The sequence below is a fragment of the Hydractinia symbiolongicarpus genome, chromosome 3, assembly GCF_029227915.1.
Source record: "Hydractinia symbiolongicarpus strain clone_291-10 chromosome 3, HSymV2.1, whole genome shotgun sequence".
NCBI lineage: Eukaryota > Metazoa > Cnidaria > Hydrozoa > Anthoathecata > Hydractiniidae > Hydractinia > Hydractinia symbiolongicarpus.
Window position 1 is genome coordinate 27852369 of NC_079877.1, and position 21531 is coordinate 27873899.

Sequence of the window (21531 nt, forward strand, 5' to 3'; positions counted from 1 at the left end):
ATAGGTCTTGTCACTAACTAGGGCCATTACGAAATGATTCTCCACTTATTTATCGGTTAAAGCCAATTGTTACCGTCGCTAACGTATCGTTTTTGCAAGGTCTTCTTCGCGGAAACGAAAAAACGTTTTGATTGTTTCTGTCAGCTTTAAATCACGGTAACGATGGATCGTTTCCCTAGACTCCACAAATTTCCAGGCCTGAGCACCTTTGTCTTTTAGTGCAACACCAGAAAAATCACTTTTAGATGGTATATTAGCATATTTTTCTTGGAATTTGCTGTTTTCTTTTGATCAAATAACCTTTCTTTGTTTGTATAATCAACACATGCTGTTTTTCTTTGTCAGAAAATCTTTAAGCATCAAGTAGTTTATGTCAAGACTAAAGATGGTAATTTCATATCTTTTTGCGTTATTCGATTTTACCGTTTCTAAAATTCAAATCAAAAGTCTCATCCTTTTGGAGGTTCACATACATATCTATGAAATATGCTATAACATTTATAAATTTAGCTTAACTCATCTATTTAAAAGAAGTTTGTCTTATTAGCAATACGTTTCTCCACACCATCAACAACAAATATGTCGTCTCTAACTCCACTTGGATCATCTTTAGGATGAAGCCATCGCGAATGGACGTTTCTTAATTTTGAAATCTATAAAAGTGTACCAAGCTATTATTCTTCACAATTTATCTGTCATATGATTTGTCTTTGCTATTGAATACTGTTGGGGATTTTTTATTCACTCATATCGTAATTCTCCAACTACCCTCTGCTACCATGAAAAATAATATCAACACCAATATATAATATAATCTGCACTATAAAGAAACAAAATAGCAAACATGATTACCAAGTAGCATACTTGGTAATCTGTGATTACAGAACAATGTGCAACCATGATTTACAAAATGCTGCTGTATTTTTGAAAGGTTTTTGTATGTTATGCTTCCATGTTCAAGTTGTTAGCCATAGAATATCCATGGAAATTCACCTGTCACACATATATATAGTGTACTATTTTTGTTTACATGATCATGGTAGATCCTTGTGGGCAAACAGATAAATATAGCTAATAAGTTTATGTCAAAATGTTTTTATGTTTAGAAATTATATTTAAACTTTCATCAGAAATTTATCAGTTAGTCTATAAGAATGCGATGCATATTGAATGGAGAAGAAATTGACGTCCCAGAAAGTTTAATTGAAAACGTAAGTTTTGTTTCTATTATTAGGAAAAAGAGCAAGTAAACAGTTGATGATAATAAATTTTGTTGTTGCCAATAATGACCTGTAATATCTAAAAAAACACGGAAACTTTAGTGTTGTCACTGTTGTGTAGAGCTTGAAACAATGATCTAAATTATGTATAGGATCATATTCTTTTTGAGAAAAGGTACAGAAGAGGAGGGTTTAAAGGTCCTTTGATAATGTCATCAGGTCATTGGTTCCAAAATCGGTGAGTTGTCCCGCCTTTGGGGAAGTAGACCAATTGTTGGCCTGGATGACCCGTACAGTACAGTCTGAATGTAATCTACCGCGTACACGCTAATATCACACCTTTGCGTGGAGGACGGCAGTCGTTTGTCTTTTGTTATAATTAAATCCCTTGAGCGTTTTGCGAGTTAAAAAACAATGTGCTCGCGAAGAAATATCGGAGCATTTATATGTAAATGTATTGATAAGCTATTCCATTAAGTATTAGCGTAAAGTAATTAAACAAAAAACTCTTTCGCGAAGTTTTATAATACATTGCGCGAGAATGTATTGTTGATTTAATTACTTAAAAAAATTCCAGCGTGTTTAATCTAAGAAACATACGAGAAGCATTGTTCACAACTATTAAATGCCGCTTTTCGTTTTTAAACTTTTAAAATGCGAATAAAAAAACCTTTCTATCGCCTCTTTTGGATTTTAAACTTTTAAAATACGATCTAAAAAAACATTTCTATCACCACTATTTGTTTTAAAACTTTTAAAATACGATCTAAAAAAACATTTCTATCACCACTATTTGTTTTAAAACTTTTAAAATGCGATCTAAAAAAATATTTCTATTGCCGCTTTTCATTTATAAACTTTTAAAATGCGATCTAAAAAAAAACGCTTAATTACTGCAATTAAAATTTTCAAAAAAGTTCGTGCAAAATAGATTGTTAAAGTTGATCTTGCAACCTATTGTGATTAAACAATTGATCGCGTGGGGTCATTGTTTATCAGCGAGACAATTATTTTCTTAAAAAAACAAAAGCTATTGTTCTGTGTAACTATTCATGCGAGTTTCGCGTCCGCGGTAACTTACATCCAGACTGCATCAAACTTACAAGTGAATTGTATGGTTTTACTTCAATATGGTTTTGACTTTTTAACAAAAACACTAGGTTTAAAGGTTTTTACCTTTTAGTTTTGTGTCTTGATAAACAAACAACGTGACATTTCGATTTTATAATACTGTACCACTAGTAGCAAGTCGAACTCAAAAAATGAAACAAAATGTAACAAAATTCTTCCATCCAAAGACACTTCCACGAGTTTATTTTTTGCTGACAAACTCATAACTTGGGATCTGCATGTCGGTTTGCAATCAAAATTTCTTAGTAAAAATATAGGACTTATAATATAGTATATAATATAGTATTATAACATATAAAAATATAGGACCAAAAAAATAAGAGGCCTGGGACGAGCAGGCGAGGGCCATTTTTGCAAAAAAATTTATGTTAATCAATTAACCTTTATAATATCTATGCATTGATAAAGTTTGAATGCACACCCCTTAACAGGTCAAAATTTACTGATGAAAGAAAATGTTCAAATTTGCTATTACTGAAATATGACGACATAATTCATGCAGCATAATTAAATCTGAAATTCTTTAAATGTGAATATCGTGAGAACGAAAAGAGCTTTTTAAAAAATTTAAAAAGACTTGTTAGCTAACTTTTTAAGCTCTATAATGTAAGTCCAACGTCATTTTGTACCTCGGGTTCCCTTTAACTGCTAAGGAGATGGCATCCTTAACCGATTGATTCAGTTTAGACAGGTTGGCCAAGCTTAGGGGAATTCGACCTATTTTGGTCTCAGATGATCTTTATTTATCAACATGGAAAATAATGTCAAATATTTTTATCTCTTTTAAGTTTAAATAAGCTTAGTGTAACACATTAAAACTGCGCAAAAAAATTTGTGTAAACTTATTTATTTGCCACACCTTATGTAGTGCTTTCGCCAATATACTTGTTTACAGCCTCTGCTTTTTGTTAGGAAGCTTTATTCAAATCTGTTATCAATATTGAAACATGGAATACATTGTCATACGAAGAGAGAAATAATTTATTGGTGAGTCTTATTTTTTTAACCTGTTTTATGACAAAGATTTGGTTATAATCATGGGTATAATCACAAATTTGGGTATAATCACGATCTAATTTGACTCTTGTCGAACAGTTATGACATTCAGCCTTAGAGATTTAATGTCTTATAGACATTAAAAATAAAATACCTAATAATTTTGTAAATTTTTGAGTTAATGTAACAATTGTAAAATCGAAGAAGTGCTACTTTGTGCAGGTTTTGATCTACCGTCACTGAACTGCGAATTGGAGTTCGATCTACAGTTACCAAATTGCAAATTGCAATTCAATCTACAGTTACCGGAAATGCAACTTGCAAACGAAGCCACGATACTAAGTGGGCAATGTGTTAACAACACATACAGATAACTTGTCTTGGTTGTGAATGTAAAGATAAAGTTTTATTTTATCATGACACATCTGTATATTCATTCTGTACTAAGAAGACCATCACACATCTCGATAAAGAAAATATGCCACAGGATAAAACTTGTACATTAATATAACTGGACATAAGAACCTTACCTGACCTACGTGATAAAACTTTTTTATACAAGCTTTTTCACATAGTCAAGTTGCTTTATATTTCCATTGCTTACGTATACTGTTACAATCACATCATCAAGCGCATTAAAATGATTTGCTTCTGGCAACAATGATGTATTTTAGCAGGTATTCTTAGGTAGGAGGACAGTTCTATTGACATGTATTTTGCAACCTAATAGTGTCCAGGTCTTATTAAAATGGTAATAATACAAACATCCTTTTTAATTTTAAAAATAATTTTAAAAATATTACCACTTCTCTGTTCAGTCATCGTCATTGAATAATATAAATATTATCATGACATGAACAAGCGAGTTTATTCTAGGCTATGTTCCGACAGCTACAGCTGTCATCGACGGGCAATGATCGTAATCATCTTTGGCTATTTATTATTTGAAAAGATAATTAAAGGATCGAAATTAACCAATCATATCACAGCAATTAAAGTAATTAACTTTTTCACGAACCCAGATGGAAGCAATAAATTGATTAAAATCTTTCCTTTTTCTACAAGTTCACTTTATGTTATGTTTCTTTTTCTAAAAGTTCGCTTTTTGTTACGTTTGTCCCGAACCATTTTTATTCCTAAATGTTCGCTTTCCGAAGTGCAGGTAACCATATTTCTGGAAGTTGATAGGGAATACTAATGATCATTCTTCCACTTATGGTTTGCAATCTCATTTTTGTCTGTATCTGGGTTGCATACGGCTCTTTTGTGCTCCTGCACACGTTTAAACATTCGTTTTGTTTCACTGACATAAATAGCATCACAATCCTTACACAGGATTTCGTAGACAATATTACATTGACTCTCTAGACATATTTTGTCTTTCGGATGCGACAGTATACTACGTAGTGTCTTTTTAGGTTGAAACACTGGCTTTATTTTATGATCTTTCAATACCCGACGAAGTATATTAGTTGTCCCTGGTATATATGGCATACATACAGTGGCTACTGGTTCATTTTCCGCATCTTCCCCGTCACTGCTCTTATCAGTCCTGTTCATGATTTTCCTCTCAACCTTTTTAATGGTCTGTCTCGAGTACCCATTTGCAACTAAGGCGTTGTTTATATGAGATAACTCTTTCTTTCGGTCATTCTCTCCACTGACTACATTGGCTGCTCCGTCCAGTAATGAGGACACTACACTTTCTTTGCAGGACATTTGGTGATTAGATGTGTAGTTGAGATATTGATCAGTATGAGTTGGTTTGTGGTATACTGATACCACCGTTGCGAGACACTAGAGTGTCTAAGAAAGGAAGCGTACCGTTCTTCTCGTGTTCAATTGTAAATTGAATCTTCGGGTGCAAATTATTGATATGTTCATGAAATGCATCTAGATGTGCTCTTTTTATTATTAAAAAGACGTCATCCACAAATCTTTTCCAAACTCTTGGAGCGTGATCTGTAGTTGTTAAAGCTGTAGTCTCATGAGCCTGCATATATATTTCAGCTACCACAGAGGATGTTGGGCCACCCATAGCCACACCGTCAGTTTGCGTAAAGAAGTTACCGTCAAATAAATACCATGTTTTTGTAAGTACAATTTGGACCAAGGACATTAGTTTGTCAATAGGGATGCGTGTTTTGTTCTCATACTCATCATCATTTAGCAGTAATTCCCTAATGATATATAATGTGTCCTTTATTGGTACATTTGTGTATAGTGAAGTAACGTCAAATGATACCATACACTCGTTGTCCTTGATCCGTATGTTCTTGATAAATTCCGAAAACTCTTTCAAGTTTTTACAGTGATCACTCTTTGTGTAATTGCTAAAAATGGAAGCTAGGTATTTTGATAAATTATACAAAGGGGATCCTGTACATGACACCATTTGGCGTATAGGAATTCCAGGTTTATGTATTTTAGGAAGACCATAGAATCAAGGCGGTGGAGTGTCTGAATGTCTAAGTTTTTAATACAACCATCATCAGTGCTGTCGTTTTTATTTAAACGTATCAAGATATTCCTTGAGTCATGCTTGATAGTTTCTGTTGGATCATCTGGATCCGTGAAAAAGTTAATTACTTTAATTGCTGTGATCTGATTGGTTAATTTTGATCCTCTAATCATCTCTTCAAATAATAAATAGCCAAAGGTGATGACAATGACTGAACAGATAAGTGGTAATATTTTTAAAATTATTAAACAGCAATATGGAGCCCCCATGTTGGCTAAGGTGAGATTGTTAGAAAAAACTAAATTGAAATCCTGTGTAAGGGTTGTGATGCTATCTATGTCGCTATCTACGAATGTTTAAACAATTGGTGCAGGAGCACAAAAGAGCCGTATGCAATGCAGATACAGACAAAAATGAGATTGCAATCCATAACTGGAAGAATTATCATGTTATAGACTGGGACAATAAAGAGATCATAGACTGAGAGTCTGGTTGGACAGCAAGGAAAGTAAAAGAAACCATAAATAGTATAAACTGAAATACTCATATCAATAGTATTTCCTATCAACTTCCAGAAATATGGTTACCTGCACTTCGGAAAGCGAACTAAGTGCAACTATATTCTCCTCATTAAAGCAATCTATTTCAGTGCAATTCCTGAATAAAAGAATGGACAATAAAAATATAAAAACATCAGAGAAGCATCATTTGTAAATCGTTGTTACAGGTGATCTATGATATAGGGGGCTAAAACTAAAAAAAGATTTAAAAAATAAAAAAAATGAATAAAAACAACAACAAAATCAGATAATCATGTTTATTTAATATCGATGTGATATTATACAAACTTGAAATCTTTCTGGACTTTTTTGACTGGTTTCTTCTGTGTTAAATAAGCACAAAACTTTGCAAATCCAATTATTTTCTTTAGAAATATATTCCTGGTATCCCAACTAATGAATATAACAAAGATGAAGAAGAAGAATTTAAATTGGAAGCAGTTAGGTAAATGTTTATATATTGCTTATACAAACCTAGAAATATACACTGCTGCAGAGGAAAAAACTTTTGTGAAACAACCCTAAACGTATTCAAAGACTGGAATTTATCTGCCAAAAGTTGCAGTGTGTTCTGTTAATTATGTACGAAAAACTTAACCTTCTAAAAATTACTTTCAAGCTTTGTTTTTATGTCTTATTAAAATTAAATATAACAATTTGTTAAGACTTATTTCTGAAATTTTATTCTTCTGAAATATAAAAAAAACATACCATTTGTGAAACATTATTCTCTAAATTTAAACATTTTGCTTGTTGAAAAACTTTATAAAACATTCTTTTTTTGAGTATAAGACATAAAAATAAAGACACCACATAGCATAAACCTTTTTTTCACAGTATATAGTGTTTGTAATGAAGAAAACTTCTTTTTGATTTCTTCTGTAATATTTTTTTAAAAAGAAATGTAAATTTTTCTTTTATCTTGTTTTTAAATTATAGATTGGCTTTAAGCTCCGATGAAAACTTTAAGCATGGTAACCCTACACAAGAAGTATATAGAATGTTAAAAGGTAATAAACAATACTGTTAAATATTGTTTAAAATGAAAACATATTCTTTTGCTCTGCATGAAACTCAAAGTCTTTTAAAAGACATTACTTTTTAAAAAAATCCAGCCTAAGGGATATTTTATGTGTAAAAAAGCTTTCCAAAAAAGTTCTCATTTTTTGCTTTTATTTCAATAGACTAACAAAAACAAATAAAATGTAAGAATTTTATATAACTTTGGTGTAGCCATTTTGATTTAGCAAATTTAATGTATAATTTTTCTTTTTGAAGTGTCTTTTATACATTTACAAACTAATTTTTTAACTTTCCTAAACAGAGGTAAATGTATCAATTACAACTAAAAAAATGTGTATCAAGCGCTTATCCAAAATAAGTATTGTGTGGAAATTCATGAGATTGACTTGAATAATTGGTGGAAAGATAATTTAAAGAAAATAAGAAAAATGTGAGTTTAAAACATCGACACATTCAAACACTCAAGCACGTAAGCCAGGAATACAATCTGAAATATTTTGCCCGCTTTTCTTTTCACAAAAACTAGAAATGCACAAATACTAGCTTTATTTACAATGGCTGGTTCGACTTTAATGTTTTACCAGATATCGGTTCCCATTGATCTTTTTCTCAAGACAAGAAAAATCTAAACGTGGTAAAAATCGTAAACTTTTGCAACATGTGAAATCAACTTTCATTGCATTTAAATTCCTTCTAAATACAGGATACATTGCAATGGAAAAATTTGGAATTAAAAAATTTGCAAATCTTTCTAAAGAAATATTTCACCATGTATTTCGCCTTAATAAATTTTGATATTTTCAGTCGTAAAATGTGGTTGCGTGAAGCTGTGACTTAAAGTTTTCTTGTTCACAACTGATTTCTTAGATGGTATGTTATCACCCAGTGTGCAGAAAATGAAAAAGAAATGCAAAAAATTGAAATACAAAAACTACAAGGTGAAAGATTTGTTTTACAATTTGATGTAAAACATGCAAAGTAAAGTTTAGTTTGATTTGTAATTGCTGTATTCTGATTTTTATTGTCTAATTTTGTATTTGTGCTGTTAAATTTTAGCTGAACCAGAAGGAATATTATAAGAACTTATTGGAAGAAATTATTATTTCAAGACAGGTATGTACTTTTTTTTTTCTTTTGCATAATATTTTTAAATACGCTCCCACGCCTTTTCATAACACTTTTTTAGATTGTTGAGAATAGTCAATGGCTTAGCAGTCAAAAAATTTAATCTTCATGAAAAAATCCAGACCTGCCCCTGTTTTTTTATGAGTTTGGTTGTATGGCCCTAATTGTTTTGCGTCCTTCCTTGCAAAATTTAACAAATAGAGCCCAGTGTCTTTTCTAGACCCATATATAATAAACCTCATGGACAAGTTAGACACACGTACACAATTTAGGAACATGAAAGTGATTCAAATGAAGATGTAGCACATTATTTTCTCCATCTTGTATTATATTGGCATTGCTATTCTTTGCTCTGTATGCATGATTTCAAAATGACTGTGGTTTTGTGTCCAGCCTTCACTAACAATGTATAACGCTTTCACAATGTGTCGTAAAATTTATGTATGTGCTGAATGATGAAGCTATTTCGTTACTTCTATTAAAAAAAGGCAGTAATCAATGGTAGTTACATTTACAAAAATCTTTATTTTTGGCCATGCTGAGTTCTAACAATGGCCTACTAAGAAAATTGGCTATATCTGCTCTTATGCATATTGTGTTTTCCATGAGGATTTGAAAATATTTCGCAACACTTGTCTTTTCAGATTGTAAATATATGAGAGTGTTTGTTTTTATAAACTTTAGTTAGTACTTGACAAAGCTTACCAACATGGTCCAGGGTACAAGCTTGCAAAGAGGTAAAAAAGTTATCTTGTATTAACTACATGATTTATTAATGACAAAAGATTTGACATTTTTGTGCATTGATAGACAGCAATAATTCAGTGAAAGAAATCTTTGTTACCTTAAGCAAACAAATATGCTTTGTTTCTTTAAAATAATGCTCTTTAAGAATAACTAACATGACCTATCAAAATTGATTTTGATAATTTCAATGACCTGTCATTCTTCCTCCCCCATTTTACACTGGCTTTATTTTACACTATAGCTTTATTTTACACTAGCTTATTAATGGCATCACAAAATTGTAGGTTCCATAGTTCTAAAGTTTTTTCCATGTTGAAAATTGGACTAATTTTAGTCCTATCAGTGTGTTCTACTTACATACACAGAACAATATTTCACTTTTCCACAAATTATATAGTCTCAAAGTTGTAGGTGCAATGACTTCACTACTAATTTTAATTACAGCATTAACATTAAATTTGTCGATTACCAGTTCAAACAAATTATTTTACTTTGAACCTAGCTTAAAGTACTTGCATCACCACTGTTTTTTTCTTGTATATTTGTATGCAATTATAGAAAATCAAGTTTGGAGTTTCAATTCCCTGCAAGTGAGAAGGTGAAGAAGAAATTTGACAAGTATGGAAAATTTTCATTGATTGTAATTTAGTTAGTTTTCCTTTTATTTATGTGCAAACCCTGCTCCTATTTGAATAACGTTAAAAAATCTTGTGTCAATTTTCAAAAGAAGAAAAAAAAAAGAAAAAAATTTAATAATATAAAGTAAGTTTTATAATTTGTTTTTAAAATATTTTTTTCAACAGGTTAAACACACCCTCTTTATGTCGTGCTTTTTTCTCACTCAATAATCACTCCTCGAATAAGAACCTCTCTTGAAACACTTTTACTCTAATGTTCAGTCCAAAATGTTAAAAATTTAATAAGCACTAAGGTTCTTAGCCAGTAATTCTTTGTTTGTAGCCAATAAATTTATGTACATTTTTTTTTATTTCTCTAGGATAATTCGAGATGTTGCTGCTGAATGTGGAGTAAGTTGATCATATACCTTGTCCTGTTTACACTTGAAAGTGATAAATATGCCCAATCTACAAATCATTATTTTAAACCTTTTGGAGGTTGATGATTGGAAGATCTCATCACAATGTATATTTTCATAAACATAACAAGCTTCAAGTTTTCATCGTTTTAGGACAAAACCAATAAAATTGTTTAGTATTATGAAGTCAAAAACAAAACAAAAAAATACTAGAAAATGCTGTGCATATTGACAAACAAACTTAATTATATCATCATGAATAAATTATGGGAAGGATAAAATAAGAGATGAATGTGTGCATTTTTCTGCACTTTGTGAATATAGTGTGTATAAAGGTAATTGTTTTAAACCACCTTGACAATGGGCCTGAGCCGAATCCAAACCATCATCCTATTGCAATTGAACTAGAAAAAATGACATATCATTTCAAACATGTTAGCAGCAATGACTTAACATTGTTACATATGTATTTATAAACCACTCTAATTTTGAGGTGAGATCTTAGAGTAACATCTGACCTCAAATCTTACCAAGGGTGAAGGGCCTTTTTGGTCCTCAAGTTGCTTAGCTCGTAGCAACCATGCTGTGAAATTGGTTAAAGTACGGAATGAAAACAAACATAAATTCTATTGCACTTACATACGATAGATTTGATAGCACCTCCTTTAACCAGCTCTGGAACGTAGGAAGAGAATTATTATGCCCTAATACTTTAAATAAACAACTAGGCCAAACTGACATCTGTGCATTGTGCTACAAACAAACATATTTTCAATTAACATCAGCATTAAAGCACAGTTAATAGAATACATTCCAAGGAAGATGAATGAAATTTTAGGTTTGACCTCTTGCTAAGCAAACCATTAATTTTTGTGTCTAATTAATTTTTTATGATGTTTAATAATGACAATTTTACTTTGTTTTTTTAGGATGACAATCCTTCGTCTGATGAAGAAGGTGTATCAAGTAAGTTATGCTATACATTTATATTACGGAATTTTTGTTATGTGTTGATCTGTATGACAAATGAGAAAGGGGTGTTGCTACTTACTTGTCTCTCAATGTGTATGGGTTTTGCTTCACCATCACGAGGTCTAAAAACTTTTCCACAGCTACAGATCAACCCGTAGCATGTGCAGAAAATTGGGTGGGTGATGTATATTTAATGTATACATTCGGAATGCATGATCCACATTTATAATAGGGTTTCCAACATTAAAGTGGCTATCCACTGCTACATAAGTCGGAAATGATAAAACTGGACTTTTTTCTCTTTTTTTTTCTCTCATGTTTTATTTTTGAAAACAGGCTGAGATTCGAAATTGTACTACATAATATGCTTGCTTATATTAGCATTATTTTTAAGGTATTTATTTTAATTTTATTTGTTTAGACAGCTTCAGTGTGAATTCATCACGTTATGAAATCCCTAGTAAGTTCCATATCGATGTTGATGCATCATCAAGAAGATTTTCAGTGTTTCAAAATGATGGTGTTACAACCAATGATTTTCATCGTATGATGTATAAACACAAACGGAAACGTGTTTTGTGTGAGGTGCGGGTTGGTTTTTTTGATATCATTTCTCCAACACTTTAATGGCAAGCAAGAATTTCAAATCATATAATCAAACTCAGTTGATCCTGTCAGAAAAATTATAAGGCTGTGTGCCGGACCTTGAAAACCTTGAAGGCATCTTGAAAGGCATCATTTTCTAGAGAAAAACCCTTAATAATCTTAAAACGTGAAGACATTCAAACATAGCTCTGTCAAGTTTTGAAGACGTCCCAGAGATGGAAAAAATGCCTGAAAACTTCGAAAATCAATTGGCAGACACCCTGTTTATTGTTTAACTATATAACAACACAAATCTCCTGTTTTAAACGTATTTGAGATTAGATGTTAATAGATTCTTATCAAAGTCATTAGTCAATCCCTCTTCATTAAACTTGACAAGCCCTGATTCTTTCGTTACAGCAGTAGTAGTAAATGTTTATATAATGTTTATGAGGTCAAACAAAAAAATTATTTCACAATATATGATTCATCTTGTTTAGAACCATCCAGAGTTGGATACCACAAATATAAGTTTAGCGGATGTTATTGGTAGATGCAACTCCATCAAAAAAACAGGTTTGCTATTTTGAAGTCGGAGATAAATAGTGTATTATCATTGCTGACTCTCGATAGAAATTGCTAACATTTAGACACAGATTTTAAATTAATTCAAATATTTCCAAGCAGTGTCATCACTATCTTAATAATGTTTTTTTATTTGACAAACCAAGTAAAACAAAATTGTATTACCACCGTTCCCTAATGTATCCTGGCAATAGTATTTGAAACTCTTTAAGTACGAATCGGGTTTCGTTCGATCTTGTGGTTTTTACTCTGCAAAACCTGTTTGTGGGGGATATTTGCGTAAACGAAAATGTCTGGTAAATTCTGGTAAATTCAAAAACTGAACTTAGTCGTTCATAAATAATAAAATATCGATCATGTTTATTTCTGTTTAGGAAAGTTCAAGAACAATAAGTTGAATAAGAAAAAGAAACTAAAAAAGTTTGATGCATCAGATCAGAAAGTAGAACGAGAAGATAGTACAAAAGATAATGTGGATAAAAGTGTTCCTGTTGAGAAGTAAGTTTTTAAAGTTAATTTTATCAGTGCATTGTTGATTGTTAGGATTTTAATAATTTGATGGTTGAATACAAGGCTATTTGGTTTTTTATTTATTTACTATTTTTATTTGCAAAACAGACTAAAATATTTAAAATCTTTAGCGAAACCCGATTCTATTTTGACTTGGCATGTTAATATATTATTTGAGTTCACCTCAATATTTTTTATGAGTTTGAAAACTAAGGCGAAGATAGTTTATTGGTAAAGCATTTGTTCTATAATCTCAAGATCAACCCTTCAGTCGATCCAAAATCGCTACTTCGGCGCATTTTAAATGTAATATTGTCATCCCAGTTGAAGCCATCTACTGACCACGAACCAGCTTGTGCGGTAGGCAGGAAAGTTAGATCTTGTATCTCTGGCGGTACAGTCGTTAGGATGGAATCCTCAATAACGTTGAAACGTTGATTACTTACGCAATCCTTCTGTTTTAGAAGGAACAAAGACTTGACGAAGAAGTCTCTTGGTCATGGTTACCCAAAAATGGGCTCGTTCTTTTCATTACTTGGTTATTTCTTCGAACAAGAGCGTGAAAAAAAGTGTTCTATTGCAAAGGTTGGTGATGTTTTTGTTGTTTGTTGTTTCTCCGCGTTTGTGCGAATCAGGAAAATTGTATAGCATTAAGGGATATAGATATTGCATTCTTTGTTTTTTACAGCTGGAAGAAAAAGTTGCGTCTTGGCAGGTATTGAAAAATTGTGTTTTGGTAACATTTTTTTTCGGTTTTATTTAAAATTAACATCATCACCAACCTTGCTGTTTTTGGTCAAAGAGGATAAATGTATGCAAACAGGAAGAGTTTAAATAATTATGGCCATTATGTAACAATAATGAAAAAGAAAACTCGGAGTTTTTAGCCAGTCATATTTACCTCAGTCTCCTTTTCTCGTTCCTGCATTTTGTGCTCTTTGTATGTGTAACGTCTGTGTATTTTAGAGCCACAAATCAAGTGATTTGAGCGGTTGGAAAGCTCTATATTCCAGTTGGATTCCTTTAGTTAAATATGCAGTGGAGTATATGACAGGTCGAGGGACAGGTTGGCGTGTTTTTCACTTTTTGTTTTCTATTAAGATTAAATGCTGATCCACCTTAGGGCTGGAGTTTTTCGTTTGTGAACTTGAAAAGAAACCGTTTATACTTAATGGTTGTCATATTGTGTAGGTTATCATTTGTAACTTTGGTAGTTTTTAAAAATTACCAATGCTTTCTTCCACATATATTTGTTGTCTTAAATTCGTTTCAGGTTAATTTTATGAATTCTTTTTTTATCTTCAGCTTCATTATTACATGAGTTTATACCACTACTTCTTCCCGACGATGAAGAGCATTGGACATGGACAGGTATGTTCACGTTTATATCGGTTGCTTTGAAATTTAGTCAAATTTGTCGAAAACAAATCTAGAAAAATCTGGAACACATATAATAAGGTTTTCGAAATATTAAAAGTTGGATAAATGAAGAATTTGCATCAAAATTGCATCTCGATTCAAGGGCATTTGCTCACTCTATGATATTACAATGCGAGGTAGCACATAATTTAGCAGTAAAACACACAAAAATTAAGGGATTTTAGTTTAACACATTCTAATCTAAAATTACTGACACATAACACTAACTGGATATTTATAAATTTATTAAGTAACTGTTTATTTAAAAGTTAACCGGTACTTTTTTACTTTCTGTCTGTTTTAGGTCCTGAACATAACAATGATGACGTCATTCTACCTCTGTGTCATCATTGGTTTGAAACCTTAAGTCAAGCTATGGTGAGTTTTTTAAAAATGCTGTTGTAACGTAAAACAGTTCACCTCAAGCATCAACATTTGTTGTATACTACTCAAGGCGTTGTTCATATGTTCAAATTAATTCATCAGTAAAAGCGAATGTTTCCAGCGTGAAATTAAATTTACTATTTATTCATATTGCAATGGGTAAAAAATCTACTGCAACTTCGAAGAATTTAGTTGGGTTCTAAATTTACACATTCACAATTGCCTAACCTAAAATAACAAAATTTTCAAAAAACCTTGACAGTCGAGCAAAAAATTGGTTGATGCTTAACTATTAAGTTAGCCTAGTTAACTGAGCCTACTTCAAGGTTATCAATATATACAGTTTCACACACACGAAAGCTCTCCTAGCGTGGTCACATCACAGTCTAGTAATTGTTGTGTTAAAGTGGGTGAGTGAGTGAACTCATTTGCTTAAAACATCAAAGGTTTCCCAACCACGGTTGACCACGTGAGCAAAGAGCAATAGAACTAAGCAATAAAAAAGTGCGGGTAGTATTTTTACCCCAGAAAATTCGTTTGTGATCCGGCGTAATTTTTCACCACTGTACTCTTCTAATGGAAAAAGTGTGACCACGGCAATCTTTTTTTCTAGAATGTGGACGCTGTAGATGATAAAGACAGACAAACTATTGATACTACGAGGTATGACATTTCTTCATGCAAACATTACACGATGCGATATGTGGTTAAAGGATAACATGTGATTTTTAGAAACCCCACCTAATCAATGGTGCATGTAAAATCTTAAAATTTAAAACTAAAATCGTCGTTTTAAGCTGCTGCTTGGTGTGAAAAAACATTAAATAGTTAAATTTCTGGTGGATAGTATGTTAAAATTAATACGCGACAGCGCTAAGGAAAAATTATTCTTTCTGTTATTAGGACAACTTTCGTTGTACGAAAAAGCACAGACGAAGAAAAAGATATTTTCCGAAAACAGGTTTGTTATTGTCGATGTACTAACGTTGCGTCATTTTTGATTCCCAATCATTGAGTTCCGAGAGAGAAAACTTCATTATAAATTGTAGAAGTAAGTGAAGGTAATTTGGGATAATCGAGTATACTAGCGGTGGTCCGTGGAAAAACCCACGGGGTCGCCCGTCGCGTTCGCTTGTCCTTTAAATTTACCCGTCGCAACAAAATGGATAAAAATATATCGCATTTGATATTCGTGCGCATTTAAAAAATTTCGTGTTTCCGTTACGGGACGCCGCTTTCACGGACACAGACAGACGACGGCTATTATTAAAGAGACTAGTCGGTAGCTCGTGGATAAATCCACGGGTTTGCCCGTCCTTTACATATCGCTTTTTGTGATTCTGCAACACGCAAGTTTTATACATAATGTAAGCTTTTGAAAGCTATCTAAGAATTTCGCATGTTATTCTGAAGATCTCAAATCATGCTATTCCTCTATTTCCTTAACCTTATCCTTCTGTAGCAAACTAACTTGAGAATAGTGTTGTGAACCTCCACTGAGCTATTTGACTGGTTTCCTAAAAGAAACTACTAAAGCTAAAATTTTCTTCAACACTGACTATCTCTATTGAAATATTATATAGGAAAAGGAGCGATATGAGAAACCACATTGTGCGTATATCTATAAAACACATGGATATGAATCCATAGTTGGTCCAGTCAAGGTACGTGTTGATGTATATAATATATGTTACCGTTATTGATTATATAAACTTCTAGCACATAGCGTGCAATTAAGTGTATACAATCTCCTTTGTTAGCTAATTCTTATCGATTTTGTTCTAAATGGAACTATCGGGAGGAGGGTGGAGGGTGTTATACCCATTATTCTACTTCTTAACAGAACTATGTTCCCCTAATTGTTCATTCTTTCCCACTGTGTGATTAATGTTTCTTGAGTATATAATTAGATTTCATCAGATGTACTTATCTTCCAATTTTGATTCTTCAGATGGTGCACTGATCAGAAGAAGTTAGCAATGAATGTCGGACCTAGGTTGTGAGGAGGGGGAAGAGAAATTATTTTTCGGTAGTGAGGCAAGATGACGTGGAGGGTTGATTTTTTTCAGGGGGGAGGCAACAACATGTTTTTCCTGCTTTTGCTCTAACACGAACTTTTTAATGCAAACCGTGTATGGGTAAACCCATTTCCAGGCAGTGCTATAGGCTTCATAAACAGTGAGTCCGGTCATATTTTGCAAATATTTTCTTTAATTGTCTTAATAATTATTTCGCAGAAATTGTTGTACAAATAGCTAACAATAAATATTTTTTACCACTGTATGGGGGGGGGGGCGTTTAGTAGAGCTGTGACCTAAGGTTTTTTTCTCTTCCCATTAGGGAGTGTCTAGTAAAGTTGTGACATCGAGTTGTTTTCAATACCGTAGGAAGTGTTTCAAAAAGGTGTGACATCGAGTCTTTTTCCCCAACGCAGGGAGTGTTTAGCAACATTAAGACATCAAGTTTTTTTTTCTCCACCGTAGGGAGTCTTAAAGAATGTTGTGACATCAAGTCTTTTTCTCTACCGTAGGGAGTGTTTAGCAAAGATGCAACATCAAGCAAAGCACGTGAACACGCCATGTTGGTGTCAGATAGACCTGCGTTTGTTACCATCCTCTGTCTTGTTCGAGATGCAGTGGCGAGGTTGCCAAATGGTGAAGGAACCAGGGCAGAGGTGACATTATTTACGCTATGTTTTTCAATATGGCTACTATTTGCTGTGTGATAGAGAATAAATTATACTTCCCCATTTCCGTTGTAAATTCGGCTTTGAATGAAAATTTCACGTTCTGTTTGAACTTTTGAAGGATAAAAAGAGTGAATAAAGAAGTTAATTTTTCTGTGCTATTTCTGTTCTTTTACCATTTGAAAGTGAGAGCCCTTTCAAATGGTAAAAGGAAGTCTTGTAAAATTACATAGAGATCTGTGAAAGCTACCATCTCCAACAGAGCCGCAAATTTTTGTACGTAACAATTCTTGGTGCATAAAATTTCTGGGAAGATATGATTTGCGTGTTTTTTATTTTCAGGTGTGTACGCTATTGAAAGATTCACAATTTCTAAACCCGCAAGCAACTGATAGTCAGGTAATTAACACTCTCGATTCATTGGTTATTTTTACTTTGTATTTGTGAGTAAAATCATGCATGCCAAAAAACAACAGATACAACAGATAACGCAACCTCACGAGTAGTTGTCGTGTTGTTGTTGAGATGATCTCTTTACGCAATGAATACATTTATATAGCATGGAGGGTTTGTTACCATTTATGTTTTTATCGTAGGTGCATGGTGTAGTCAGTGGAGCATTAGATCGTCTTCATGCTGAAAAAGACCCCTGCGTGAAATTTGATGCAATCAGAAAAGTTTGGATCTACCTACATCGTGTTCGTTCGGTGGAAAAGTTTGGTACGTTTGTATATTTTCGCGTGGGCGTAATTATTTTTATTCCTATATCTGTTTAATGGCTGATTCATCACCAGAAGCTGATGTTGCCTCTAGTAGCCAATCAAATGTCGAATATGCGTCACCCATGTGCTTGGAAGAACCCCTAGGTTTTCGTTTGCTTTGATTGAGTAAAAAAGCCTTGGGTTGACTTAGCAGTAAACTTTTATGCTATCGATATTTCTTGTTTTGGTTGTTGTTCTTTTTAAGAATGAATGGGTAAAATTAAAAAAAAATTAAAAACGAGTGTGTTTAAAAACGAACGAACAAATGAATTTTTGCATTTGCAAATTGTCATCCACAAGAAATAAAGGACATAAAGAAAATCAGAAAAAATTGTGCCTTAAAATGTTTGCGAAACTTATTTTTGCGATTAAAAGGCTTAGAAATTATTTGTGCAAATTGGGGAAGCTCTTACAACGAATGCAAAGTTAATGCATCAAGACAGTCAAATAAAAGTCTCGTAGTATAGTATAAAATTTAAATATCAAGAAAATGCATTTTTTAAATATCGTTTTAATTATTTTTTTCAACAATTTTTTTCTACAGTTTCTCTTAAATATTTGTGGAAGTTAATTTTGCGAAAAGGCTCCAAAATCGCAAAAAAAGTCTTCCCTTAAAGTACTTGTTAGAACTAATATGTTATTTCTTTTACTTTTCAGAGAAGCTTCACGAAGCTAGTGCTGCTGCAGCTTTAGCAAAGAAACAAATCAGTCATTCAAAACAAAAAGCAGCAAAACAGGTTTGTTTGTTTGTCTGTTTGGTCGGTCGCTGGTCGTCGGGTCGCTCGTGGGTTGGTTCGGCAGTTTGTTCGTGAATAGCAATGAAATCCGTATTAAACGTATGCTGGTGTTTACTTTACAGAACATTACTGGCACAGTTAATATTGTGTTGCTAAATGCGGATATATGAAGTGCCTACATCTGCTCTTTCTCAGCAGTGTTAATTTTGGCATTTTGGCGTCCAGTTTGTGTTTGTGCACGTACTATGTAACTTAATTTAATCTCAGATTTCGCAATTTTTTTGAATTTTTGTCAAAACTAAATTTTGATAGATGGAAATAGGTTTCATTTTTGTTTTTTTGTTTTTACATAGAAACGAGCTAGCGCTGACCAAGGAGAACAGCTCAAAGAGGGTAAACAAAAGAAAAATGCTACTCCGAAATCGAAAAAGTCGAAAAATGTGGAAACGAAAGACGCTTCGCAAAAAGAAACAGACTCCACCCTAGCGGTACCAATAGAAGGTCCAAAAAAGAAGCCAGCGAAACGAAAGCGTAGTGCGAACGACACTGGACCAACAAAGCTACCAAAACTATCTGATTTTCCTCTTCGAGAAGATGTAACGGACGAGTTGCAGCTGTCACTGGAAAACTTGATGGCCACGCAGTCTATCCTAAGCGGTGACGAGAGTGATATGTTCGGATCAAGCAACCCACCCTGCGATTTGTTTGACGCGTTTAATACTTCAAACGATGACGTTCCAAACTTATCTATGGATCCATCCTTCGAAGAATATAACATCAGCAACATTAATCAATTGACTGAAGGAATAAACCAAACAAACGTTCCTGTTACTGTAGGACAGTCACATGACGTACAGCCTAATGTAGATGCATTGGCAAGCCGTAACATGCCACAAGAAAATACTATGAAAAATATTTCTAATAGAACATCGTCTCTTAGTGGTCTTTCAGATAACCATCAAAAGTCGATGGCGACTTTTAAGAGTGCTGGTCAACGAAGAAGATCAACACCTGAGGAAATACAACTCAGTATGCCCGTAAGCTTGATAAGTAAGCCTTCCTCTAGTCCTGTTGCTGCCTTGACCGCTCGTATGCCAGTCACTGGTCAAAATGCCCAATCAAAAAATCGAAGCAATACTCAACAAATACCATCAAGTAATTTGCAGGAGCTTCTTCTTCAGAAACAACCACTTGTTCAGCAACAATTACCATCGCAGCAAACGCATGCGCAACAGCAACAAAAGAGCAGCCGATCAAAAAGTCAATCGCAAAACATTGTTTTGTCTAAACACGCCACGTTAACCTCACAATCACTGCAACAACAGCTACGTCTTCAACAGCTGCAGAACAAATCATCACCTCAGCAAAAGGTTGCTCAAGCAGTGGCACTTTCTAGTCTTCAACGCAGTAGCAATTTGATAGGCAGACCCACACAACCCCGTACCAGTGCACCAATAGTACAGTCTCAGATTGGTTTGTCGTTTGGAAATCTTCGTGGCACTTCTCTACAAACTTTAAGCCAGTTTATAACTTCAAAAGTTACACCAGTTGCCGCAACCAAAGCGGCGAGTAATCCAGAATCCTTTGCAGCTGTTCCAAGTAGAAACCAGCCCATACATAATCCATACCAAGTTCAACAGATGCCACAAAAAAAGGTCGCACCGAAACCGATTATTTCTCCAGTAGAAGCACGCATGCAATTTCAGTTCCAACATTCTACTGGTAATAATGTAGTCAAAGGTCTTCAGTTGGTTGACATCAAAGGAAGTCGTGGAAACCAGGTAATTACTGCTCGGCCACCTGTAACTGTTACTGGTGGAAACCAGGTTATAGCTGTTTGTTCGCCTGCTGCGGTTACAAATATACCTAAAATTAATGTAGCCCACAAAACTGCGTTCAATAGAATTTCGCCGGTGCAAACCTTTTCATTAAATCAACTTATGGCAGTAGCAAGAAATCGAGCACCTGGGATGGAGAGTTCTAAAGGCAATGTCACTATTCCCATTTCTCAAATCGTGCGTACGTCGACTCCACAAGCCCCGCGAAACGTACAGAAGTCTGTTTCTATGCAGAACCCTGTTAGCACACATTTGGTTATTCAACGGCAAGTTTCGTCAGGAGGCGATCAAAGCGTCGCGAATATCGTGAGATTATCAAAGCAAGGAGAGATACGTACAGCGTCTCCTCAAGCAACGTCTATGCCAATCCAAAAAATTGAAATGAGTGGCATTTTCCCTGGTCAACTGCGAGCACAACATCAACAAGCAAACAGACCTATTGTTGCTCCGCTAAAGATTTCTCTGCCAAGAAATAATTTCACCGGAGTTGCGTCACCCGTGCGTTTAATATCGTCGCCCGGACAGTCACCAGTTCGACTGACGTCAGCTAACATGCGACTTATTTCACCCACAACCAAAACCTCCAATGTATTTCAGACAACTGCTCCACAACAGAAACCATCATTGTAAATCTTGAAGAATAAAATTTGTAATTTTTCTATGTGCGTATTGACTTGTTCAAAATATTGACTTCGTAAGGTTAACATCTCAGATTAAGTTTTGTGTGTGCAGCCGACATTGTCAGTTCTAGCAAC

General features: G+C 33.7%; 1 protein-coding gene across 1 annotated transcript; it reads left to right on the forward strand.

The window, feature by feature from the left end:
* The first annotated feature begins 1082 nt into the window (after nucleotides 1-1082).
* On the forward strand, nucleotides 1083-21435 carry LOC130636603 (nuclear factor related to kappa-B-binding protein-like). The gene is made up of 26 exons (XM_057446384.1): nucleotides 1083-1211; nucleotides 3264-3338; nucleotides 6740-6813; nucleotides 7308-7378; nucleotides 8259-8329; nucleotides 8448-8504; nucleotides 9201-9253; nucleotides 9822-9881; nucleotides 10261-10291; nucleotides 11229-11265; nucleotides 11693-11856; nucleotides 12357-12432; nucleotides 12816-12939; nucleotides 13416-13536; nucleotides 13640-13666; nucleotides 13918-14017; nucleotides 14257-14322; nucleotides 14675-14748; nucleotides 15368-15417; nucleotides 15658-15715; nucleotides 16338-16418; nucleotides 17285-17428; nucleotides 17783-17839; nucleotides 18037-18160; nucleotides 18859-18938; nucleotides 19292-21435. Exons 1-26 carry the CDS (start codon nucleotides 1155-1157, stop codon nucleotides 21404-21406), a joined length of 4047 nt encoding a protein of 1348 aa, XP_057302367.1. The 5' UTR covers nucleotides 1083-1154; the 3' UTR covers nucleotides 21407-21435.
* Nucleotides 21436-21531: the final 96 nt, after the last annotated feature.